The 27,989-nt window shown below is 36.1% G+C and overlaps 1 protein-coding gene across 3 annotated transcripts in view; it reads left to right on the top strand.

Annotated features, from left to right (window-relative positions):
* LOC6042175 (RNA-binding protein fusilli) overlaps nt 1-27,989 on the top strand; it is a 124,039-nt gene that overhangs the window by 4,356 nt on the left and 91,694 nt on the right. For 2 of the 3 annotated variants that reach the window (XM_038251612.1, XM_038251610.1), the window contains exon 2: nt 15,181-15,993. In XM_038251612.1, coding sequence (XP_038107540.1) covers nt 15,865-15,993 — 129 coding nt within the window. In that variant the 5' untranslated portion in view covers nt 15,181-15,864. Of the gene's footprint in view, nt 1-9,590; nt 9,747-15,180; nt 15,994-27,989 lie in introns of those variants that run through there. The other variant, XM_038251611.1, reaches the window with a different exon arrangement.

Raw genomic sequence — 27,989 nt, 5'->3', positions numbered from 1 at the left:
TCAATGCTTTCAATGCCTGCCGTTTACAACAGCAGCCGTACGGCCATTGAATCATATTTTCTCGATTTTTATTTTGTTTTTCTACCTTCCTTCCTTCTCGACGTTGCCAATCATTCCACCTGTCCTTCAGTCCATTCAATCGAGTCTGAGTGTGGTGGACGCGATTGATGATGAAGCGTGTGTGTGTGTATGCGCGGAGATGATTGAATGCAGCACCTCCGAAAAGATGGCGCGTTGATGAAGATGACCACATCGATGCTTCCTGATTTTGAAGTTTTTGAGTTGTAATCGAATTTCGGAGGTGAGAAATTCATTCGTTGTTGTTGGTGATGATTTGATTGAGATATTAACTAAAATTTATAAGTATATATTTTTTAATGTCAGCTAAGCCCTTAGTGCAAATGTAGAGCTATTCTAGTGCTAAATTTAGGCCAATATTTTTCAAGTTTCTAAGGCAGTGCAAGCTGTTAAATTCCAAAAATAAACTTTTGAATCGACTCAATCAGCTGTGGATCGTAAAAGTTGCCTACATCCGGTGTATCGAGTTTCGTGGCAAAAATTGAAACATAAAAAAAGACGCACACAAATCAGATCAATCAATGGCCAATAATGAGTAATGGTGTAACCCAAACACGCTGAACACACTCAATCTGCGTGGTTGTTAATTTATGGAACGCTGCCAAATTTGGAGAGCGCGTCTCTCCGAGTTTGATAGATTGAAACTGAAACCAAATCGCAGTCTCGTGATGTTTTTCGTTTTTTTCTGCCATGAAAATTTAGAATTGTAGCTTTTTAATGTTAAACCTTTTTTTTTGTCAAATAATTGTTAATTACATATTAAATGAATGTTTTTCGATTTGAAAAAAAAACTAAAAATAAAAAAATCTCATGGGACAACTATGATTTATGGGCAACAATCCTCATACTTAAATTGTATCGCGTCAAGGTTATGCAACAAAGAATTTGTTTGTTTTAAACCCAATAAACATAGATTTATGCAAATCAGGCTCCAATGTTGGCACACATCTTATTTTATTTAGGTGTTAGTTTTCACATCTTTTCACCTCAAGTTGGGTTTAGTAAGCTTTATCAATCTTTGCCAAGATGACAATTACATTTTTCTCGAGGTTTGCGAAATTGTAAGACTGACTTTTCTGCGAATTCATCTTTCATCTGTCATGCATTCACATGGAATTTGCAGTATGCATTATAAATTATCATATCACATTTAATCAATTCTTCATTGAAATTTTCGCTACTCTCTTAGAAGTATCATCTTTACCAACCTCCAAGTACCTGTTCCTAAACCTATCCTCAACCTTCATCCATCCGTATCGCGACGCAAAATACAGGTTCCGCAGAGTATGGTCAACACGAGCGCGATGACGCGTTAGTACGACCTGATTTTTCATCTTGGGGTCCGAATACGGTGGCTGACGACGCGGTCAACAAACGACCTTTCGCCGTTATGGACGGAGAAGTTCGAGCCACCGGTACGACCGACCGGCGGAATTCGTTTTCTCTCCCATTCCTAATCTCATTCATAAATCGAACCTCGAGGCTCGTATTTGCGTTTAATGTCGTTGGACGGGGATCTTTACGATTCTTTTGGGCTCAGAGAGTGTTGGCGGGAGTTGTTTTTGGGGATCCACCTTTTGTGAGGAATTTTGGGATAAAAAACTCCTAAACGCCTAAACTACTCAAACATGATTTATAATTTTTTAAATCCAAAATGGCGGTGACGAGATATTAGGAAAATGCTTTTAGTGATTTAATAGGCAATCAACAACACAATTTCGATTAAATTCGGGTCGCAGAACTTAAATTTATTGTCAAAAGTGACAAAAAAAAAACTATCTGAAGTCCCATACAAACCTTCGGATAATCGAAACTTTGGATAATCGAGGCTTCGGATAATTAAGACATTTTAAATCCTTTGCCCTTAGGAATCCCATAAACTTTTTCATGCAAATCGGTAAAAATGTGAATAAAGCTGGATTTTTATTGATCTTAACTTACAAACAAAATCGAAACGTTCTTAGTTTTAAATAAGAAAAAGGTTTTTCAGCTATTTGCGGACATTTAAAACCGAGATACAACACTTTTTTATTGGCAAATCCAATAAAGATAGATAAAAATGGCATGAAAAATATTTGCAACGACCTAAAGTTCCGTAGTAACAGCTCAATAGGGCGAATCTGCGTTTGTAAGCAAGCAGTCTATCACTTTTGCATAAGTGACAGTTCACGTAAAGTAAGAGGGGGATAGACTGCTTGTTTACACACGCAGATTCGCCCTATTGAACTGTTACTACGGAGTTCACCGTTTGTTTAGGCTTTTTTTGATTTTTTTTTCAAAAAATGTTCAATTTTTTGCCATCTACAAATATGGTGGTTGGTCAGATACAGCCTCTTAAGGGGTTACATACATGTAGAAAATATCAAAATTTCATATTACGGCAAAATTGATAATTCCACTAAAAAGATGATTTCCAATCACTCTTGAAAGTTTCATGAAAATATTTCATGATTCAAGTGAGTGATAGACGATTTAAGTTTAAAATTTTGCCATGCGCAAAGCGAACTGTCAAACTTTGTGAGCGTTTTCTGGAGTTTTTTTTTGAAAAGGTCCAATAAACCAAATTTCTAGTTTTTGCTTTTTGGGTGTTTTTGAAACCGCATTGAGTCAAGGGTATTAAAAAACACCCAAAAAGCAAAAACATAAAATTTGGTTTATTGGACCTTTTTAAAAAAAACTCCAGATTTATGGGTGCCACGATATCTCGAGATGGGATGGACCGAATTAGCTGAAATTTGGGATGAAGACTCTCAAGACATACATCGTGTGCATGACGAAGCCCGATTTTTAAATTTTGATTTTTTAAATACAAAAATCAAAAACTGACGTTTTTTAATATGAAAAACTCAAACATATTTTTAACTTTTTTTGAAATAAACTTTTTGAAATCGGCCTTCGTCATGTACACGGAACCGGTTTAGCGAGTCTTTACCAACATTTTGAGCCGATTTGGTCGAAACAGTGTAGAGATATCGTGGCACCCGTTTTTTGAAACTGCTCAATTCAAATAGCTATATCTCGGCAAAGATACAGGGGTTGGACAGGCAAGTTTTTGTCAAAATTCAAATGCTCATAACTTTTCGAAAAATTAACCGATTTTGATGATTCAAGAAGCAGGTGAAAGGGAAATTATTCCAGTTTTAGAAAATGGACCCGTTTAAGGGTACGGTCCGTGGCCACCGGAGATGTTCCGGATTTCCCGAGGTCATGTCAAAAAGCAAGTTTTTCTGCGGCGTGCCATTTTAGTTGTAGTGAGCTTTTTATTTAATCAATATTTTTTCCTGAAAGTACAACTAATAACCAGTCGAATGCAACCGGAAGCATTGAATTCCGTTGAAAATCCGCAGAGATATGGCCATTTCCGTAAAATCGGACCGGGAGGACACGTATTGGCCACAGTTATTATAGCAACTTCGATGAACCATTGCAATATGGGTGGCAAACTTCATGTTTTTTCATTGTCAAGTCCCAAAACACATTCACGAGTCTGTAATTGGCCAGGGGTAATCTGTAGCAGGTTCCGGGTGCCCCGGGGAAAGTGGCCAATTCGGGAAGTTGCACTTATCATAGCAATATGGGTATCAAACTTCATGTTTTTTCATGGGCAAGTCTCAAAACAAAACTACGGATCTCTGATTGGCCTCACTAAGCTGTAGCAGGTTCCGGGTGCCCCGGGGAAAGTGGCCAATTCGAAAAGTTCCACTTACCATAGCAATATGGGTATCAAACTTCATGTTTTTTCATGGGCAAGTCTCAAAACACAACTACGGATCTTTAATTGGCCTCACTAAGCTGTAGCAGGTTCCGGGTGCCCCGGGGAAATTGGCCAATTCGGAAAGTTCCACTTATCATAGCAATATGGGTATCAAACTTCATGTTTTTTCATGGGCAAGTCTCAAAACACATTTACGAGTCTGTAATTGGCCAGTGGTAATCTGTAGCATGTTCATGGGCAAGATTTTCTGCTTTTTCAATAAACACTATTTTAAAATCAGAACCATGAGTAACCTTTTGAAATGGCTAAAAAACTTATTTTGAACATTTTAAAATATTGAGCTTGCTTTTTTACCCCAAACTGTCATCAGTTTTCCTTCTCAATAAACAGATTTTCGAATATTCGCATACCTAACTTAAAAAAAAAACTAATGATGCAAAGTAGCTTCTTTTGGCATAGGAAATGCATGGACAAAATTTCGCTAAAAAAAAAATTCAAAGAAAAGTCAATTTGCAAAAACGTAGAGAATTGCACTAAAAGAATTATCCTGTCAGATTTCTTCAAAAACATTATATTTGTTGCTTCTAATCTTTTATCAAAAACACTTCCAAAGTTGGTAAAAATATCAAGCAAAACGATGTTGATGGGTTAAAGACGATGTGTAAACAAACAGTCAGTTCTGGTTGCGTCAGTTGACTATACATTAGGAACACTGGTAAAAGCAAAGGTGTAACTGGGAATCCCTGAATTTTCTGATGTTTTTGAGTTTTTCTTTATGCTTTTTTTAAGAGACAAACCAAATTTAAATGATTTTTTTTTAGATTTTCTCCCGTGTAGACGGATGGCTTGTAGAGAGTTCGCAGAAATTTTAAAACGTGTCTCTCACCGAGTCCGAGTCCGAGTCCGCAGCCGGACCCGTTTTCCCGGTACTTGTCACATTTGCTTGTCCGCGATGATTCCCGACTATAGTGTGGTTGTCATTTGCGATATATGCCAAAACGACGACGACGCCACCATGTCAATGTGTTGTGTGTGCAAATAACACCAGTGTGAGAGGAGGTTAAAATTCCAAGAGTCTCGGCTCCTCGTCGCGGGGAGTCCACTTCAACCAACCCGGGTGACACGTGGACTTACCCACTGACTGACTTATACCGGACCTTTATGCTCGAAGCTCTTTCGACGCACATTGCCGAAACGAAAACAGACGAAAGGAGGAGACCGGGTTAGGCTGTCTCGTTTCTTCGCATCGCACAATCTAGAAAGGTAGTCGCACCACCTTAATGACCAGGTGAGAGTGTACCTGTTGGTGTGTGAGTGCGTGCGAGGTGCATCATCTTCGACTTGATGCCCCTTTCTACCTTTCTTGGTCGTCGGTCGACCCTGTCAAGGCCGTTTAACAATCTTTATTCTCTTTTATTTGTTACTGACTCTATGTTTTTAACTAACATTTTTATGTTCCTTTGAAATTTGTATTTGACTGTTCTTTTGTTAAATATTCTTTGTTTTTTTAATCTATTCTCTCAAAGTTTTCTTTTGTGTTTTGTTTATTTTTTTATGTTTTTTGTTATTTTCTATTTTTTAAATCCTTTGGTTGAATTTTTTTGCAGCTCTACAAGATTTTTTTTTTGCAAAATTACGTTACTTGATAATTAATTCTAAATTAGATCCTAAAGGGAGACTTACAGGTTGAGAAGAGGATAAACACAGGAACGCAAATCTGGTAGATGCGCTTAATGCATGACAGACGGCGCGAAAGTCAATAAGTCGGCTGTCAAAGTGCCCGGCCAGGTTTATTATGATGAGTCTCGACAAGAGGTCATGAATTATTTTGCAATTTTATTGTAAACCTAAACTGATGTAATGATTTTTTTGAAAACACCGTAAATAACCTTAATTATTTTTTAAATTAACTTTTAATTATTTTTAATTGTTCTTCAACTATTTTGAACTTTTAAAATATAGAAAGTATAAATTAAACGAGAATAAAACCCCTCAAAAAACTTACTACACCACCGAAATCAACCGTCAATTATTCCTGGTTGACCTTCGAGGTATTAATTGTGGTTAAGAAAGGGGGGAACCGCGACTTCTCTTTAAATATTATCTTGTTGGCATTGGTCAGTTTGTGGTGCGTGCGCGCGTCCGAAACGGTGCTTGTGTGAGTGTGAGGGGAAGCAACTCCACAGGTGTGTGCCGCACCGGGTTTAATTTTCTCTTGTCTCGTTTGTCTGCCTCACCGGGAGGGAAAAATATGAACACAGAAACACGAAAGATAACAAAATGGTAAATTTTAGAGGGGTGAGTGTGGGAGGAAAAGTGTTGTGTTTGATGGAAAATAGAAACAAAAATGTGAAGTGTTACAAAAAAAATCTTGCTACCCGAATGTCAAGCAAAAATCAAGAGCTTTTAGTAGTAAGAAAAAACAAAAATAAATTATTTCGCACACTTAGTCAATTGGTGATATTTTATTTATATTTAATAGTTTCTCTACATATTTGCACAATAAAGTGCCGGTTTGGCCTTTTATTGATTTTTTTTCCATTTCGATCTACTTATTGTATTTTGTTTTATCTTTCGTTTTATTAGTTTTAAGATGTCGTGTTAAAAACATTAATCAAACCTTTTGTTTTTGTTAAGTTTGTTTTTTTTTAATTATTCTATTCGATTGATTTTTTAAATTTAAGATGTTGTTTCGATATTGAATGTTTTGTTTATTTGTAATTTTTTTTCGCTTTTCGACAAATTTATTTTATTTTTCTTTTTCTGTTTTTTTTTTTTATTATAATAAGTAAATTCTGTCATGTTTCTAGATCATTTTTTCTGTGAAATATACTGTATAATGACAAATCAATGTTTCTAAAAATATTGCCTATTCTACAGAATTTTCAATTTTGTATTTTTTATTTGTATGTGAAAGAATTTTTAAAACGATTTGATGTCTTGGGTAGGTAAGTAGGCCTGGTACCCCCGTTGAGAATTGCTGCTGTAGGTTGATTTTGATGATGCTTGATATTTTTTTGAATAAGGTGCACTTTTCAATGTAAAGGCGGTTAAAAAAAACTCACAGTATTATGCTCTTTGAAAAAATAGGTCCAAAATTTTATAATTAAGTCCAACCTTTAAAAAGCCACGTAGCCCAGTGGTAACGCTTCCGCCTCGTAAGCGATAGATCGGGGTTCAAATCCCGGCTTGGACCAACACAACTGGTGATCTTTTCCCTTCTGGAATCGATTACTTAGTAAAGGGAAGGTAGTGTATCGTCACAAACTGGACCTTATCACGACACCTTAGGGAGGCGACCTATGGAATGTTAACATTAACCCTAACATGTTAACATTAAGTTGAGAATGAAACTGCCACTGAATCCGCTTTGTAAATGCCGGCCCGATACTCTTCAAGGGTGTTCCCCTCAGGAACTGGGAAAGATTTACTTTTTTAAAAAATGTAAAAAAACAACTGTTTTCAACCCTTTCAAAAAGTTACTCATGTTTGTAAAGTTTTAAAAATTATTGTTATTAAAAAGAACCGGAAACTTCACAAAATTTAATTTTTTCAAACAATTAAAATGCTTAAAAATAAAAATAAATCAGTTTAAAAAATAAATCTAGAAATGTTTTTTAAAGTAATGATTGTAAAATCTTAGCATTAAATAAAAAAAATCCTCGATAAAACACTTTTTGCCGTGCCTTACATTTTTTATTGCTCCAAAAGATCTTAAAACAGAATCTCAAAAGGTCGAATTTTGTTCAACAAGTTATTTTTTTTGTTTGTTTACTATTTGAAGGTCGTTGCAATTTTTTTTCGTCCAAAATTTAGTAACTGTCTGGAATCTCGCCATTTTTATTAGAGATTTTGATTTTTTTTTTATTTTGGACATTGTCAATTATTTCCCTTAGTCAAAGGAAGACAGTATGAGAAGATATTTTCTGAATGATTTGTTGTCTAGGTCTTGATATGAATCTTTGAAAAAAGGTGTTTTTTTTTGAATAATTCTAAACGCAGGGGAATGCATATTAAATTGATTTCAGCTAATTGCTTTTAAATTTTCACTGAAATTTTGAAGTTTATTGATTTTTTTTGTCCCCTGATTTTTAGGGCTAATTTTGTTAACTGAAACTTACAGTTTTAGTAAACAAATTCAAACTCACGATATCGGAAACTATTGGTTCGAATGTCAAGTGAAAAAATGAAACTGTTGTGAACTATTTTTATTAAAAATAAGTTTGAAATTTTAGATTAAAACTCAACTTTTTGAAATGTACAAAATAAGTGTTTTTTCAGCCTTTTCAAAATGTGACTCTTGATTCTAAAATCTAGAGTTTTCCAAAAGGTATTTTTTAGTATTTTTTTAAAGAAAGAGCAGAAAACTTCAGAATTTTATATTTTTAACACCAAAAATCGAACAATGGTCTCCAAAAAAGGCGGATTCAAAACACCAAAATTTATCAAGTAATATCAGAGCAGGAATAGTACTTTATGCAACAAGTTGCATAAAGAAGATTTTTTATAAACAATAAAAATGACGAGTGCTGAAAAAATCATGTTTTGCAACGAGTGCCATTCAATTTTTTTTTTCAATTCTGAAAAACACTCTTTGAATGGATTTGTTAGTCAAATGTTCATGTATTTAGTCAATCCACCGTTAAAATTAAAACAATGTTGAAAAGTATTACTTTTCAAAACAAGTGAAAAGAGTATTACTTTTCAAAACAAGTGAAAAGTATTACTTTTCAAAACAAGTGCTGAAAAGTTGAACTTTTTAGCACCCATTTCAATGCTGAAACGTTGATCTTTTCAGCATTTGTTTTGAAAAGGGCTTCTATTCGATTCTATTATTTTGGTAGAGAAAAGTAGGCTGTTTCGTCGTTCGAGAATGACAGGAAAAGTAAGTAGTTTACCGACGGAATTGAAAAAAATGCATTGTGTTTTTGAAATATTTACTTTTTCAGTCGATCGAAAGTGAAAATATGGCCTACTTATCAGCACCATACATAACGACGCTGATGTAGAAATTTATGAAACAAGTGAGACACTCTTTGAATATGTTTTCTCAAAACAGTATCGAAAACTATTACTATGAGTGCTGAAATGTTGAACTTTTCGGTCTGCCTCCTTTGATAAATATACGTCTCGTCTCGAGCTGAAAAATCATGATTTTGCAACTTGTGGCATAAACTACTATTAAGCATCGTTTTTCCATTGAAACCTGTCATGAGTTCATAACTTAGCATAATCACCTAGTAGTGATGTCAACAATGGCTGATTACTCAACACATACTAATTCCAATGTGCATGGCGATTACTCATCATGATCATTCCAATGATGAGAACTACTAAACAGCTGACTAAGGGCTTCCCCTTTTTTATAAGTTTCATGATCACATATAAGTTAAATAAGAGTTAAATAAGAGTATAGAGTTGAACGTTAAACTTGCGCTAAAACTGAATATCAGTTAAGCCTCGTACCTGCGAGGTGACCTCCTCACTCGACGATCCAAGCTTTTTGTTACCCCACCGATTGTTGTTGTTTCGCGTCGTTGTGTATCAAAATATGAGAGTTTTGTTGTGGTATGGCCATACCACATCGCACACCAACAAATCCCGCAAGCCTCATACCTTCGAATTTGGGATTCTGGCGTTCGGTTCAGTATTCGACAACAGGTGTGTGCGTGTGTGTTTGTGTGCGTAGATGGTTGCTTCGATGCGTGCGATAAAATAGGTGTGTTCGTGTGGTCATCAGCTTTTGTGTGTGTGTATAATAATAACGTTGTTTGGTTGCGCCTCGTTCAGTCAGTCAGTTCGGTTTCGGAAGCTTCGGCATTTAGAGAGTTGTGTTTCGACGGACGCGGACGTTTTTGTGCGGTCATTCGGGGTTTTCTTTTGTTTTGTTGTGTTTACATTTTTGCGATTGTTTTTTGGCTCCGCAACTTTTGCTGGAGTGCGATTTTCGCGGGTAAGTTTTTTTTTTCTCGGTTGTTGTTGTGATTGTGAGTTGTGGCAAAAATGAGAAAAAACAGTTTTTTCGGCATGTTTAATTTTATTTTTAAAACTCGTTTCGATGGACAAGTGAATGGCTTTGAGACGGGTGAATTTTCGCTTCACCAAGTTTTTGGATCTTTTTGCTCCTGCGAGAGTAATTCGTGACTTTTTCATTTATTGCTAGCAGCAGCGTGGAGCGATTCGTTAGCACTGATAAAAAGCACCCCGCGAAGTGCCTTTTTGTGTATTGACGGACCACAAAAATGGGAAGAAGTTTGCTATCTTTACTTTTTGGTGTAATTTTTATTGCACTCAAAGAAAATCAGCGTCCGTCCAGCGCAAACGGATTAGGTCAGTGTTAGTGGTAGGTTTGTACGTGTGTCGTAGGTAGCAATGTAGTTGATGTGATGATATTGTTTGTATGAACTTGGACGCGTGGTTTGTTTACCACTACCGTGTGTCTGGTATGTGTACTTTGTTCAGTGTGTTATTGTTGACTTGCGGAGAATTTGACAAAAATGCGTGTAAGCACTGGTAAACAACTAAATTTTGCATTTTTTTCAAATGAGCTTGAAGAAAACAAATTCTGCATACGATTTGTAGAAAACATGTTTGATAAAATATTATTTTCTAAATCTAGATTAATTAAAATCAAACAAAAAATGGAGGTCGTCAAATGATCAAGGTTATGTCACCCACAATCATTACAAATCTTATTACCGGTGCATTTTACTTTTGTTCAGTGATTTCGACGACGACAAGAGCAGGGTGCTTAAGGTAATTGATAAGCCCGTGAAACAACCATTTAGGGTAGGGGCTTTGGCTAGAGCGGATATCTGATTAGATAACTCAGGTATTACACAATTTGTTATTCCGTTCAGGGTTAATGAATTGTAGATTGTGTTTTGAAATAATATATCAAATTTTTGATTCAACTATTTGATAATTTTATTGAAATCATCGTATTTAAATGTTTTCAACCTTTTACAATTTTACAATTTAGTCGATTTGAGCACGCTCCCTCTATTTGAATATGAAGTATCTCTAAACAAATTTTCCAAGAAAATTAATCGAGTATGCTTATTTTGTCGTTTTAAACCGAACCAAGGCATAGACTATATTAAATTACATTAAATCACAAAAAATGGATGCGTTCAATTTGTGATCAACATGCTCCCGGACTGTCTAATTTTCATCGCAAAAAATAACAGAGCTGCAAACTACTTTTTGACATCCATTTCAACTTTTCGACACTGTTTTGGGGTGTGACACTTGAGCTTTACAAAATCGACTTGTGTCAATGATTTGCCCGTTCAATTTTGGTAGCGATCCATACAAGAATGGATCGTAAATATTTGAAAATCTATATTTTTGGAGGAAATTTCTGATCGATTTGATGCCATCGGCAAAGTTGTAGGACTATTCAGAAAAAAAGATAAAAAAAATCTAATTTTTACCCAAACAGCCCCCATTTAATACCAGTACCAATATATCAGCAATTTATGGTCCGATTTTAGGTGATATAGTTACTTTTTTTTTAAATTATTTTTATGTTTACAGTGGTTTTTGAGACGTTTTCTCTGATCTTTTTTTAATATAAATGTGTTTAAATGTCTGTTTAAACCTAACAGGTTTTATTGTTTAAAGCGAAATTTGTTAACAAAACATATTTGTTTATGATGAAAAGTGAGAAAAATCCATATTTTATTCATTATATCTATCATTAGACCTACACCATGCATCAAAACATCAAATATCGGTTAAATTTTGTATAAAAATAACAGTTTGCCTATAGTGGACCCGGGTCCATAATCCGATTTTGTCCACTATAGGAAAAGGGGGTCCATAACAGGCAAAAAAACATTGTTTTCAAATGGCTACTTTTCTGCTGAAAACAAATAAACTGATGAAACAAATAGTCAAAATTGTTCAAAAGACTTCAGTTTTGATTGTTTTGTACAAAGGGTTATGAAAAAGTGCTTGAAATATTGAAAAAAATACCCTAAAATGAAACATTTTTGAAATTTTCTGATCTCCTAAAAAAAATTGATGTGACAAAAGTGTTATATTGAATTTTGAAATTCCGAAGAACATTTCTGGAGTTTTTTTTGGAAAAGGTCCAATAAACCAAATTTCCAGTTTTTGCTTTTTGGGTATTTTTGATACCGCCCAAAAGCGAAAACTGAAAATTTGGTTTATTGGACCTTAAAAAAAACTCCAGATTTTTGAATAGGATTTTTTCATTTAACAAAACTGTATCGAAAAATATAACTTTTCGATGCATGTGCTGAAAAGACTTTTTAGCACTCGAATGAGTTCTAAACTTTAGTAATAAACTTTTCAGCACTGTTTTTGTTGATGTCGATAAGTAGGCCATTTTTCTGCATCAATAATCACTTTCAGCATGTTTGGGCATATTTGAACATGTTTTGAATTTAAGTAAACAACATTTTCTAAACCATTTTTTGTCGAAATTCATAATTTTTCAAACTGAGGTATTAAAAAAAAACTAACAAACGCGCACTATTAGAAAGTTTGACAGTTTGCCTGCATTTGTTTGCAGAAACGTCAGTCTGCAAACTTTTTGCATTATTTGTGAATTTGACAAACTATCAGGGGGAAAAAATATTGTCTTGGTATTCTTTTTGAACTAGAATACAAAAAAAAAAAATCAGAAATAGTTTCCATGCGTGTTTTCACCGTTGTACAAAAAAATTAAACAAGGCTTCAGCCCTGTTCAGAACCTATTTTAAATTAAAAGAAATTCTGAAATTTAAATTTAACAGTTTTTAATTAAAAAATGCAAAATAAATTTAAAACCAGACGTTAAAAATTTTAAAATGCAAAAAATTAAAACCAAGCTTAAAAAATATAAAAATTCCAAATTAGGATATTTTTAATTTAAAAACTCAAAAATTCTAAAATGTATGTATGTACATTTGAACTCAAAAATTCTGAAATATATAAAAAAATAATTTAATAATTTAATTATTAATTTAATAATTTAAAAATATTATGAATTTTATGAATTTCATGAATATTATGAATTTTATGAAATTTATGAATACATGAATTTTACGAATTTTATGAATTTTACGAATTTTATGAATCTTACGAATTTTATGAATATTATGAATTTTACGAATTATATGGATTTTACGAATTTTATGAATTTTGTGAATATTATGAATATTATGAATAGTATGAATTTTATGAATATTATGAATTTTATGAATATTATGAATTTTATGAATATTATGAATTTTATGAATATTATGAATTTTATGAAAATTATGAAATTTATGAATATTATGAATTTTATGAATATTATAAATTTTATGAATATTATGAATTTAATGAATCCTAGATTAACTTTTCAAAACAACCTATTCCTCATGTGTTTTCTATGGAGATAGGACCATTTGACAATTTAATCTAATTTTACGAATTTCATGAATTTTATGAATCTTACAAATTTTATGAATATTATGAATTTTATGATTTTTTTGAATTTTATGAATTTTATGAGTTTTACGAATTTTATGAATTTTGTGAATATTATGAATATTATGAATTTTATGAATTTTACGAATTTTATGAATTTTGTGAATATTATGAATATTATAAGTTTTATAAACATTATGAATTTTATGAATTTGATCAGTAGTGCGGTGCCTGTGTGGACGCGCAGTCCTGTTTTTTTCGTGTTATTTTCCGTCTCTTTTATGTCGCTGTTCGAGTGCATGGGGTGATTGGATTTCTTCTTCTTCTTTTTTCATTTATTTTTTGTTCGCGCGTTCGTTGGCCGATGAATTTTATTTTTGTTCTCTTTATATAGTTTTCGATAGAAACGATCCGATTTTTGTTTTTTGAGACAAGCAAGTCGTATTGCTGGATTAAGTCCTTTCCATATCATCGAGGATCGGAAGGCACGTCGACGGATATGTTTTAAGGCTTATGATATAAAATAATTTTAATGAATGAAGCCCTTCCTACATCACCGTTGATCGGAAGGCACGCCGACGGAGAATTTCTGGAGAATCGCGGTCGAATTAATACTATATTTAAATCCCTAGATAGGTATCTTTCCGCAGCCGGCTGCCTAAGATTTTTAAAATTTCAACCCATAAAAAAATGCTCATGGTCGCATCACCTACCACAGTGAATCCTGACCTCATACCCATCTTACTAACCCCTCAAAACTCATGTGATACTTTGTCGGAGACGCAGTCGATTTGGCGGTCCCATCACTCAAGTATCGGCTAACATTCCCATCCACTTCCCCGTGTCTTACCACTGGTCGTGGCCGGCGTCGGTATTGATCAGCACGATAGGGACCTTTGAAAATTGCGAAGGGGTGATGATTGGTTCCTACTTTTCATCTGTGGTCCACGGAGCAATGTTTGGGGGTCCTGGTCAATAACGAAGTAGCAGCTACGGGTAGACACCAATGCTATGCTATGCTATGCTATTTGTGAATTTGACAAACTATCAAACAGTAAAAAGTACAAGTTTGATTATTTGTCATAGTCTTATGATGATTACAAAACAACTCTAGAGTTTTTTAAAGGTCCCGTAAAAAAATTTTTTTTTGTTCTTTGGGTGTTTTTGAAATTGCCTTTTAAAAGTCAGGGGTATTAAACATTATTTTGGTTAAAACAAAATCAAGAGCTGTTCTGATGTATAACACTATTTGTTTGCTTTAAATGTTTAAACCTTAGAATATCTGTTCTATCTATTACTTTTTGCAAACATTTTGTTAATAAACACTTTTTAATCTAGATTGAGGTTATGTTTGGCAACATTTCTGCTTTTAGCAAGTATACAAATGTATGTACTTTTACTTCAACGTTTCGCGGTCATCTTGAGGGATTCTAGTGGTTTGTTTTCATGGATAAGTAATGTTGTTCAAGGCAACAAACCAAAACCTAACCTAGCTTATCCATAAATATCCGACACCATGGCTTTCTCAACGGATTTGTTGTGTACATTCTACAATAACTATAATTTCACACCGATTTTCAGCAAATAAATCTCGTCGATAATAACTGACACATACAGAAAAATTACATAACTTTCTTCACCTCACATTGTTGGATCTGCGTGCCCTTTATCAAACACCTGCGAACATGGATATTAAACTCAACCGAGATCCGATCGAAAGTTTCGCCTTCCAAACCGAAAACCACACACGTTCCACGAATCAATTACATCTTAATCCACTTTAATCCACGGCTGCGTTCGTGTACGCACAATCAATGGGGGGTCGTCTTCAAACGCTGAACAACAACGCTGCCTAACCCTGGACTGACCACCACCACCACCACCACTAACACTAACGGTAGCTGATTAGTTTTACAAATCATAGTTATTATCAAGCGCTTTTTTCTCCCTCTCTTCATTTGCAGGTACAACTTCCACCGCAATCATCAAACGCATTTGCGCGCCGTGAGAAATCTGATTAAATCCGCAATACAAACTGCAAGCAGCAAACCAATAGCACATTTGCGCGCGTGAACAATTACTCATTATCAAGCTCGCGTGTCGAGAACCTCCGAGTTATGCAACCGGACAGCTTCTAGCTGCTCGAATTTCGACTTTGGAACCGTCGAAAAGAGAGGTTTCGCGCCACAAGCGACGAACCCGCGTCCGATTTTGGAGCGAGCAGTGCGAAAGGAAAAGGTGAAAAAAAGGTTCAAGTGCAATTAAATTTTCGGTAGGAAGTTGGGCAATCCCCGCACAGGAAAAAAAAGGAGCTAACGAATTCAGTGAGATTACCATCATCAACGACGGTACGGGGAGAGAGCTGTACCGGAGACTTGTGCGAGCGCGCAGCGGTGGGGCAAATAACTAAACAAAGTAGCAATAAAACAACTAAAAGTGTTTGAGGTGGAGTGCGTCTGTTTTTTGAGAAGGTTGTTGTTTTTTTTGTTGGTGAGGCCCTCCTGAAGAGAAGTAGCCCCAATTGCTAACGGGCCAATATCTGGACACTTGAGCCATCTGCCTCCTTAGAAGTGCGCGTGTGTGTTTGTGTACGGTGAAGAGAGTGCAGATTCCCTGGCCCGCTGAAGAGGAGACGACGACGTCCCAAGATGCTAGTTCCGGGACATGTGGTGTCACTGTACGTGGCGACGAGCGGCTATAACGGGGCCGCACTTGGCTCCGACGAGAAGGAGGTTGTTCTGCTGATTTACGTAATCATCGATGTGCAGACAAATAATGTAAGTACCACCAGAGACGGTGATGATGATGATGATGACGGTTCGACCCCTGCCGGGGCGGATTCTCCTCGATTCTTGTTCTCCTCTCTTCCTCTTTTTTGTTGATGTTCCTTCTCCGAACCGGGAGTCCCTCTGGGGCTTCATCGGCGTAATTACCAGCAGCGCGCAACTTCAAGGAGGCATCCGGGAGCACGGCTGGATGTGGCAAAAAGCATCAACGCCAGTACTTTTTGAAGTATGAAGATGTATTGAAGGTTTGACTTTTGGGAACGAACGCCACGTTCAGGGTCCGTCGAGCGGTATCGTATCGCATCGGCAGCACCGCAGGTTAATTGTATTCAAATTGATGCATGATTAGTGTGCGTTTGATTATGATGTTACTAACGCCGGTACTGGTAATATATTTTTTTTCTATCGCATTGTTGCGTGAACTGTGAAATTTGATGGCGGAGCAGCGTGGCTGGAAGTGGGTTTAGAATTTTATGAGATTGATGTGAATTTATAGGATATGTGTTCTGGTAATTTCTTAATTGCTGTTTTCACACTGATTGTTATTTTTATTGATTCGATTGCAATCAAATTCTATAAAAAAATCGAAATGGTTTGTTTTAGTCTAGCATCAAACACTGATTGAAACTAGATATACAAAAAGAATTAAAAAAACAAATGATAGAAGTTAAACCGTTTTTTTGTAAACTTAATCCAACTCAGTGGTTGGTGACTTCATCACTCCTTTCCAACAATGGGTGATATGATGGATTCGGACACAATATTCATCTGAATTGATAATATTCAGCATAAAACAAAGATGTAAACATCACTTAAATAATCACATTTTTATACTAGGATGTCAAGATCACTGAGGTGACCATAACTTAAGACAGGGTTGCCAGAACACTTTTGAAAGATCTTTCGATAAACTATCCCACGATTAGTTGAATGGTAGATCAGGACTTAGTTTTCGTAAAGATAGATGAGATCCGGCATAAAAAAAGTATTCATATCACACTTAAGTGGGCATATCATGAGACGGGGTTGCCAGATCTGATTTTTTTTAGATTCATTTGGAAGGATTACGATTACAGATCTACTGGTAGGTGGGATGACTGATCCAGACATAGTTTTCATGAGGATAAGTAAAATCAGGCATCAAAAAAGAACACAAATCACACTTAAGTGGCCAAAACTTTAGACAGGGTTGCCAGATCTCCAGCGTTAATACTCGTTTGGAAGCTCTTTCGATTACCTATCTATCCAACGATAGGTCGGATGATGGATCTGGGCAAAGATTTCATAAAGATCAGTGAGATCCGGCTTAAAAAAGTATGTAATTTCTATTATTTGAGACAAGGTTGCCAGATCCTCATATTCTAAGACTCTGGGTCCAAAAAAGATGAATTGCCTATAAAACTGAACAACGGTTGACTTTTAAAATACTCAAAAATTACATTTGAAAAGGATGTTGGTTGGATTATTCGAATGTTTGTATGGGACTTCGGATAATCGAATCATGACCTGTGTTAACGCACCACCCTAACGAATGCTGCGTTCTTTTAGATTTAAGCTGAACTTGAATTTATTGTTTTCTACACTATTCCTTATCACACACACGGTAGTATGGAGCCACGATCGGCAAGTGATCGTGTCCGATCGAGAAGAACTTTATCATTCCCTTTCACATCCAAATTCGTCTGGAGGAGATCAGATCTCGTTCTGGACCGTCTTATCAGTTGAAATAAAGCCGCGTACAAGACTACACGTACTCTTGTTCTCGCATACAAAATCACGTGCAAATAAATCTACTCGTTTTAAGCTATCTTCTCGCGTGTTTTCTAATTGTTTCTGAAGAAAAGCGTATCGTGTTTGATTGTCACAGATTCTCGCATTTTTACGACCTTTTGCTAAAACAACCTGAATTATTTTTTTCATATTTTTTTTATTTTCTTGTTTAACATCAAATTCGAGTTCAAATTTGAGGCAAATTTGAATATTTCATTGCCTTTTAAAATAAAAATATGTATTTTTTCAAAATGTTATCATCGCCATTTTGGCTGCCATCTTGGGTTTAAAAATTCTAAATAATTTTTAAGTAGTTTAGTTAGGAGAGTAACGAAATCGGTCTTTTTTTGGAATTTTAATTTTTGTATTTTTTTAATCCGACTGAAACTTTTTTGGTGCCTTCGGTATGCCCAAAAAAGCCATTTTGCATAATTAAATTCTCCATATAATATTCCATACAAATTTGGCAGCTGTCCATACAAAAATGATGTATGAAAATTCAAAAATCTGTATCTTTTGGAGGAAGTTTTTGGTCGATTTGGTGTCTACGGCAAAGTTGTAGGTATGGATATGGACTACACTGAAAAAAAAAAATGATTCATGGTAAATTTTTTTTTGGTTATTTTTTATTTAACTTTTTGTCACTAAAACTTGATTTAAAAAAAAACACTATTTTAATTTATTTTATTTTTTGATATGTTTTAGAGGACATCAAATGCCAACTTTTCAGAAATTTCCAAGTCGTGCAAAAAATCTTTGACCGGATTATGAATTTTTTGATCAATACTGTTTTTTTTTTCAAAAAATCGAAATATTGGTCGTAAAAAAATTTCAACTTCATTTTTCGATGTTAAATCACATTTGCAATCAAAAAGTACTTTAGTGAAATTTTGATAAAGTGCACCGTTTTCAAGTTTAATCCATTTTTAGGTGACTTTTTTGAAAATAATCGCAGTTTTTCATTTTTAAAAATTAGTGTACATGTTTGCTCACTTTTGAAAAAATTTTTTTTGGAAAGCTGAGAAAATTCTCTATATTTTGCTTTTTTGAGCTTGGTTGATACGACCGTTAGTTGCTGAGATATTGCATGCAAGTGTTTAAAAACAGGAAAATTGATGTTTTCTAAGTCTCACCCAAACAACCCACCATTTTCTAATGTCGATATCTCAGCAACTAATAGTCCGTTTTACAATGTTAAAATATGAAACATTGGTGAAATTTTCCGACCTTTGAAAAAAAAATACTTTCAAAAATTTTAAATCAAGACTAACATTTTAAAAGGGCCAAAAATTCAATATTACGCCCTTTTGAAATGTTTGTCTTGATTTAAATTTTTTTTAAATATTTTTTTCGGAGAGATCGGAATATTTCACGAATATTTCATATTTTAACATTGTAAATCGGACCATTAGTTGCTGAGATATCGACATTATAAAATAGTGGGCTGTTAGGGTGAGACTTAGAAAACATCAATTTTCCTGTTTTTAAACACTTGCATGGCAATATCTCAGCAACTAAGGGTCGTATCAATAAAGTTCAAAAAAGCAAAATATAGAGAATTTTCTCAGCTTTCCAAAAATTTTTTTTTCAAAAGTGAGCAAACATGTACACTAATTTTTAAAAATGAAAAACTGCGATTATTTTCAAAAAAGTCACCTAAAAATGGATTAAACTTGAAAACGGTGCACTTTATCAAAATTTCACTAAAGTACTTTTTGATTGAAAATTTAATTTTACATCGAAAAATGAAGTTGAAAAAATTTTACGAGCAATATTTAGATTTTTTGAAAAAATCAGTATTGATTAAAAAATTCATAACTCGGTCAAAGATTTTTTGCACAACCTGGAAATTTCTTAAAAGTTGGCATTTGATGTCCTCTAAAACATATCAAAAAATTAAAAAAATTAAAAATAGTGTTTTTGCAAATCAAGTTTTAGTGACAAAAAGTTAAATAAAAAATCACCAAAAATTTTTTTACCGTGTATCATTTTTTTCCAGTGTAGTCCATATCCATACCTACAACTTTGCCGAAGACACCAAAACGATCAAAAAATTCCTTCAAATGATACAGATTTTTGAATTTTTATAAATCATTTTTGTATAGACAGCTGCCAAATTTGTATGGAAAATTATATGGAGAGTCTAATGATGCAAAATGGCTTCTTTGGGCATACCGAAGGCACCAACAAAGTTTCAGTCGGATTAAAAAATACAAAAAAAAATGGAATGACCGAAATCTGAGAGAACTGCTCGGGTGATACTTAGGCCAACCATCAAAAATAAGACAAAGAAAAAAATGTTTTTCGTGATTCGATTATCCGAAGTGAAATTTTTCGGAGACCTTCGGATAATCGAGTTTGAACTGTAGTTGACTGCCTATTAACTTACAAAATGCTTTTTTTTTTAAATATTTTGTCACCAAAATTTAAGCCGCCATCTTGGATTTAGACATTTTTTGATAACTTTAGAGTATTTTAGGGGTCATGTCAAGCTCGACAATCAAACGTTAGACAGCGATTTTTTTTAATTCGTCTCTCCGAAGATTAGACTATCCGAAGTGAAATTTTTGCAAGGACTTCTTATAATGGAGTATGGACTGTATTAATTTTAATATTACTTTATCTCAAATTCGTTGCATTTTATCAAGAATATGAGAATTTGAGAATTTGTGTAATATTGACGAACTTGCACCCAAAATTCAGAGTCGAGATAATCGTTCTCTCAAAATTTATTGAGGGCTCAGTGCCAAAATCGATAGAATAATGGTACCAACTCACACCATCATAACAAATGAGTTCATTTGTAAGTTGAATCAATAAATCTCCAACAAGTGTCATACATCGACTTCTGACTTCTCCTTGGTCACCAAGCTGTGGTGGCCGAGGAAGCTAAGTCATTGGATTGGTTTGTCAAAGGTCTCTGGTTCGATTCCCGTTGTCGACACTTTTGGTTTTTTGTTTGACGGATGAACTCTTTTTGCAAATGAACCTCGAGAGAATAGTTCTATCGCCCATCTCGAGCTGTGTTCTCTGCGTCCGTGAATGGTACCACTATTCTCTCGACTCGAGACCATCATTCTCTCGGACTAGCGCTGCCAGTTTTGGGTGTGCTATATTTTCACCGAAAAAAACATACACGCTATTTATGAGATTTTTATTTCATTTTATGAGTTGTAGTAAAATTTTGAATCGAGTGCACGTTTTTTCCGTTTGAAATAAATTTTCTAAAAAAAGATCAAAAAAATATCGAAATTACCATATTTTCTAAAGTGGCCTGCTGTAAAAATTTTCATTTAGTAGTCCAAAACCTATTCAAAACATGGTTCATATATTTTTAACTTTTTTTGTGTGTGTGACCAACTTTACTCATGGCGCCGCGACTAGTTTCATTCCAATTTCGCGCCTAGTTGAGCAGACAAAAGGCGCAAATTAAAAGAGGCGCAATGAGCAAAAAATCAGAAACCAAGCTGGTAAACAAAACCGAAACCAAACTCCGGCAGCACTTTATGCTGCTGTGGTAGCCCCATAGTGGTGCTTGAAATGCTTATGTGCACTGTAATAATGCCCAATATGGAGGCCGGTAGTCAGTATTACAATGATGGAGGACGTTAGAAATCGATTTGTTTCTCTTGGCGCTCACACAAAGTGTGTGTCTTTCTGTGTGTATAAACAAAGGGATTTCATTTCAAAACAAAAACAGAAGAAAAAACCGTCCAGCGAAATAGACGCCCATTTATGGCAGACAGCCAGAATTGGGTGTAGGTGGAGTTGGGGTTGGCTACCAAGAAGAGGGGGGTCCGTGCACAATTTTGCGATACAAAGACGCCACTAAACAGTAGCCAACCAAGTGATGCCAGCGCGGTCAGTTTGGCAACACGAGACGCCACCACCACCACCAAGTAGTCTCCCCTTAAGCTGTGTGTGGAGGAAAATTCAATATCGGAATTTCCGTTTCGAATTTTCTCTCTCACGGCTATGAGTTTTGTTTGGCTTGCGGTACGATTCGCGCGGAAAGGTGGGTCGGTATTATTGCTGGTGAAGATCTGCATGATGCTGAAGGCGAGGCTGGGCTCTGGCTGGTTCCGGACGAGCCCCTCTCTCCGTTTGGCCACGGGCCAGTGGTCAACCGGTGCGGCGCGGCGTCCGGCGGCTATCATCTTTTTGAGCGAACGAACGAAGATTATGATGATGGTTATCCGGTATTCACTTTCAGTTGATTGTTTTGTACGACGTTTGTGGTGGCAAGTACGTCTCATAGACAATTTTCAAATGTATTTCAACAACAACAAATCAAAACTGGAACTACTGTCCACCATAAACAACAACCAAACCAAAGAAAAACAACTTCAACTGCCATTAACAAGTGCATCGAATCGCTTCTCCCGGATTGGCCATCCAAATCTGACCAATCAGGAGGCGCGGACTGCTAAAACGAAATGCGCATGCGCATAGAATTTTTGAAACTGAAGTCCAAGAGTGTTGCATTGATTGGTGGCATTTTGAGATTGTCTCAAATGTACGGCCCTAATCTTCAACATTGCAACCAGCACGTACAAAACCAGAAAGTCCGGACGTAATCCGTCTCGCGATTGGCCCATAATGGGCACCTGTACGGTACCTAATTGAGAGATAAGTGCTCAGCTTGTATAGATGGCCCTCGCTCTTCAGAATTGACGCGTGATCTGGCAACGCCGAACGAGAAATTAATCTCCTTATCGATCGCGCGAACCAACGCTTATTACGAGTACATTTCTCCGACTGGTTCACGCAAGATCCGTCAGATGAAGATCGATATTCAAATGCACCGAGGGGTGCCCAACAGGGCGGGATTTCCCGCTAATTGACAACCGCGTGGATTGCGATGTAACTTTTCGTTCAAACGAACAATACCAACTCATCACACGAAATCGGGAAATCGCGCCAGTGTTGCCAGTGCTTCTTCGGAGAGCCTCTCGTGGGCACGATGATGCAATTGCAGCTCAGCTTCCACCGAGGTTCAGCGGTGCTTCCAGCTGTGGCCGTGGTTCGTGAAAAAAGTAGCCAATCCGAAAGCTGATCAAGTGGAAAAAGAGAAAATGATTCGCGTTTCGAGCAATGTTTGTGCAACGCACACACAGTTGTACGTACAAATGTATCACTGTATGTGTGTGTTATGCGGCTAATGCCAGTCGTTAGGAGTTTGATACAAAGTATGGTTGCAGTTCAAACCGATTAGGACCGGTGGTGGTATTGCCAAATCGAGCGCTGTGAGTGTGAGTTGGATTACAATTGATGGCAACACTTCCTCAAACTTCGATCAAATCGCCAGACGAGATCAGAGCTCAACAGGTCAACCCACGGCTTCCGTTCTCGAACCATTTTTTCTACCTTCTTCATCTTTCTGGGTCACCCAGAGTCTTATCAATCGTCCCAAATCTACCCGCTTCCTGTGGGATTCACCACGTGGTTCTGTTTCATGTGCCGCGTGTGTCGTTCCGAGCTTCCTCACAGCAATTCTTCAAGTCGGACTATCCTGCCAGTGACGACGACGACGACGCCAGAAGGGGTAATGAAAAATTCATTTCCGATTTTGACCCCGAAGCGCGACGTTCAATGGTGCAGGGGTCAAGTTTCACTTTGTTTGCCTACGTACCACATACCGGCTACAAATACTTGGAAGAAGAAGAAGAAGTCGCTGTCAGAACTTTGACTGACTGACGGGAGGCGCTGCTGAAAGAGACACTGGTTTAATGAATGTGCATACGAAAGTGCGCTCATTCTCGTAGACCGCGCACTTCGCTTCGGGTGTATCGATTTGCGAAGCAGCTAACGTTGGTTTACGGCTTGGGTGCCAGGTAATGAAGTGTTTATGGCTTGACCCAGGGTTTCGATCGGAAACATGAAGTTGAAACAGTATTACTTTTGTTTTCTGGTTATGCTTCAGTTTTCTACATAATTTAATCAAAATCGATTCTTCGGGCGGAAGTTCACGAAACACAACTTATCAGAATTTGGAGCGAGAAATTTATTAACATTTCTTATTTAATCATCGAATTATCTTATTTTAATCGGCAAAGATTGTCTCTGATAAAGGCTTGTTCACGAAAAGAATCAATTCTCGAAATCGTGAATTGTGTTCATGAATTTGAGAAAAACGAAGGAATATATTCACGTTTATAGTGCAAATACATCATACTAGAGCGTCCAATTTCCCGGGGTTACAAAATTCCCGGAAAACGGGAAATTTTTAACAAATTTTCCGGGAAATCGCGGGGATTCCGGGAAATTTGAAATTTAACGAAAATTATTCTGATCCTATTTCTGATAAATCTTTTGCAACAAAATTGTATAGAACAGCAACTTTAATGGTCAAAATGAGTGTGGGGATCAATGAATGGCTTGACTGCTTGTCAAAAATCATGCAACTTTGAGAAAAAATATAAACTTTCTAATTTGTATGCCGTTTTTTTAAATCGTCCCTAATAAAAGAAAAAAAAATATTAGTATTTTTGTTGAAATGAAAATCTATGCTCCACAACCATAAAATTGCCATAAAATCATGCGGAAATTTAGTTTGCCATGACAAATAATTTATCTCAGAACAAGTATTTTCAACTTGTGAATAAATAAATAATCATTGAATTTACCTTAAAAATCTTATTTCTAGCGCTTCTTAACTTGAAACACTATTTTATAAAATCACAACTCATAGTTTTCAAATATTTGGAGCGAGTTTTTTTTTAAATATAGTTGCATTCTTTGGGTAAATTTCATATGATACGAAGTGGTTTTTTAATGGTTTTTCATGGTTTTATAATATGATTTTAGTTATAGGCATTTAGCCTAATAAATTCATTGGAATAAAATAACTTTGAGCATTTAAAAGTGGTTGAAATTAAACGATATTTTTTCTTATTTGACAGTTTATCAGTTCAATTTTCATCCTCAAATCTCAATGTTGATCTTGGCCGGAAGATGTAAATATCTTATTTTCAAATTATATTACAAAAAAAAACCTTTAAAAGGTTGTAAAAATAAAATAGATAACTATTCCGTAACAGCGTAATTGTTGTTGTCCAACATATAAGCAAACAATATTCCTAGTGGTGAATGCTTCAGAAATAAATATTACGTGAATTAAACATTGACAATTTCATTTTAAAATAAATAAAATCAAATAATTTCAAAACATTGGTGCCAAAAAGGTAGGAAAATGTATAGGGTAGAGTAGTCATCAATGAGACACGGGGAACAATGATAAAATGGCTCTCACAAGTCGTAGTTTCAACCAATCAGGCTCACATTTTGGGGAAAGGTGTATCTACTGGATACACGTCTACCACAATAGTGGCTTTGGTTATGGACGCTTCCTTGCAAAGTTATTCATAAATGTTTGATTTTGGGGTGTAAAAGTAAATAATGACTGAAAATTACATTTTCGCTTATAGGCTGCCAATAATACAAAAACTAAAATTTCTTCAAACTTTTTTCGTCATTTCATAGGGCAAGAGTTGGGCTACAATGGCCTTTCATTAGAATTGACCAAAATTAAGAATTTACCCAGAATCCAGGGCTGTCTCATTGTTCCCCACTCTTTTCAGCCTATGGGTAACAATGAGACACTTTGATTTTTCTTCATTAAACTTTTCAAAATCTAGAGAAATCCTTCAAAACATGAATCGGAAGTGATTTTTGACATATTTAATGAATTTTGACTTCATTTAGCCAAACATATAAAGTTATATGGTATAAATAAATGGATTTTAATAAATTTAAATACTTTTTAGTATAACTTTTGTTAATGAAAGCTTCAAGTTGGCAAAATTGCTTTAAAATGTTCAAGGTAAGTCACCTGCAATGGAACAATACAAAAACATGATGTTTTACTAGAAAAGTATTGATTTTGGTAGAGTGTCTCATTGTTCCCCACCTGTCTCATTGTTCCTGCCAATTGCGTCTACAATGAGACAGTTGGATGGCTCTGGCTGTAGAGGTCGGATCGATCTCATATTTTGGTCAATGTTAGAACACATTAAAAGAAAGAAAATGCAACAAAAAGCTCATTAAAACATGCTGATGAAAAAAATACAAAAATCGTTGAAAGTTAAAATCCAAAAGTGTCTCATTGATGACTACTCTACCCTACTTCTGCTTGTATTTTGGGAATTCCCGGGAAAATTACAAATTTCCCGGGAAACGGGAAATATTTTTTTCCGGGAAATCCCGAGAATTCCCAGGACGGAAAATTGGACGCTCTACATCATACTCATGAATAAATTCCTTCGTGGTTCTCAAATTTATGAACACATTTCACGATTACGGGAATTGATTTTTTTTTCTGTGATGTTCAAATCAACCGTTTATGATATGTTTGAACAGCTTCAAAAATAAAGTTTGAATCCCACTAAACAACAACATATTCAAATTTCATTATGTTCTCAAACTACACGCAAAACGGTGATAGTTTATGATACATCGCCTCCCGTCCCGTTCAAACGATCGTCTGACCATCGCCGATAAACTGTTCGCCGTCACCGTATTTACCTATCATTACCATACGACGCAACGCAAATCGCAAGTCACTTCCTTCTGCGGAATTGTTCACCACGTACCGAGACTGCCCGCCCAAGCAACTCGAACTTTGGACCACCCTCAAGTCAGTCACTCTATGTCCGGCACTAGATCGCATCATTTGTGGGCCGCACTCAAGAGCGAGGTTATGCTATGATACCCTTACTTGCTCTTCGCAACGAGATGAACCAGAAGCTTTAAGCACGGAAAAACCCCAAAATATGTGCCCAAAGCAAACAGCGAGATTTTATGACTCCTTGGAATGTCTTGGAAATGTCGTTTCATACACATGAGATGCGCCATAGTTGCGATCTTTCATCTCTACAAAGCGGGAGATTGTTTGTTGGACCCCTCCGGTTTGGGCAATTCAATGGCATTAGAAAGATTTATGCCGCACGAGTTGAACACTTTCTGTCGGATTGCCCGGTGACCTTTTAGGGATTGTAGACAGAAACATATGTTTTATGTCGAGGTGACACAACTGGCAACGCTGGGCAATTTGGACAAATGAGTCATACGATTCAATCTTACATTTTAAGATTTCAAATCCAGAACTAAGCAAGATTTCCACTAATGATTCCACGTGGTCGCCCAACAGGTTTGCCCCAGAGTATGCAAAAAGCGAAACTGGAATACCCACATTAGGAATCTCAAAATATTTTCTCCTCACTAGTCCACATTCCACCTGATACCCCTTATTCAGAAAATGTATGCGTCGGCACGTAAATCTTGCATCGTTTTTCGGTGTGGCACGTGCAACCTTTTGGGCCCGCCTATTATCACGCCTGAGCAACCAAACCAGAAAGTGAGGTTAGGTGTGGAATGTTAGTAAATCTACGCACACCAATCGAGATTCGGAGTCGGAAGAGGCTCGTCCAAAAGATTTGTTTTGTTGTGATACATCTCCTCTTAACTAATGGAGTCTCGGGGAATGTATCGCGACTCCGGAATCGGAGAAAACTCCGAGCTGTTTGTTGTTCGGCAGCGATTTATGGGAATCGGACGCTTCCCTCTTTCTTCTCGCGTTTAAGTGTCTGCGGTGAAGTAGACGTTTGTGGGTTAAGTTTAAGCTTCGAGCACGTCTAATGAAAATCGCCTTTTAAGTGGCGCTAATTTCGGCGTGTACTTAATTTCAACGATACGGCGGCGCCGTCGTGGCATGAATGGGTAGGAAATTGACTAAGTTTTGGTAGATTTTGAGACGTTTGATAAGGCTTAATCACGCTGGTTCGTTATCAGTCGATTTGGGTTGGATTCGACCATGATTTGATGAATAACACTTTGAACTGATACTGGAATACAGTCTCTTGCTAAAACTAATTCTAAAACCAGTTTGAACACTTTATCAACACCGAAAGTGTGCGCGTGCGCTCCAACAGGTCATGGAACTTTGACCGTACGGGTTGTTGCAAAAGACTCTCAATTAGTAGTAGAAGGTGTCATTAAGACAACAGTGCACACTAAACACTCGGCAATTAGCGATTAGAAACGCTGCTTCCGTTCTAAAACGGAAACTTTCCACCGAGAGCGATAATCGCTTGGTGGGAAAGTCACTAAATAGGTGTTTACAACTTTGTACGGATTGGTGAGCAACAGGGTGTTTCACCTGATGTTGAGATGTTGAAATCGGCATGATCTTTAATATAATATCATCTAGTTATTGTGTT

The sequence above is a fragment of the Culex quinquefasciatus genome, chromosome 2 (genome assembly GCF_015732765.1).
Source record: "Culex quinquefasciatus strain JHB chromosome 2, VPISU_Cqui_1.0_pri_paternal, whole genome shotgun sequence".
NCBI lineage: Eukaryota > Metazoa > Arthropoda > Insecta > Diptera > Culicidae > Culex > Culex quinquefasciatus.
The sequence above is the reverse complement of the archived record's forward strand: the minus strand, read 5'-3'. Positions and strand labels throughout refer to the sequence as shown.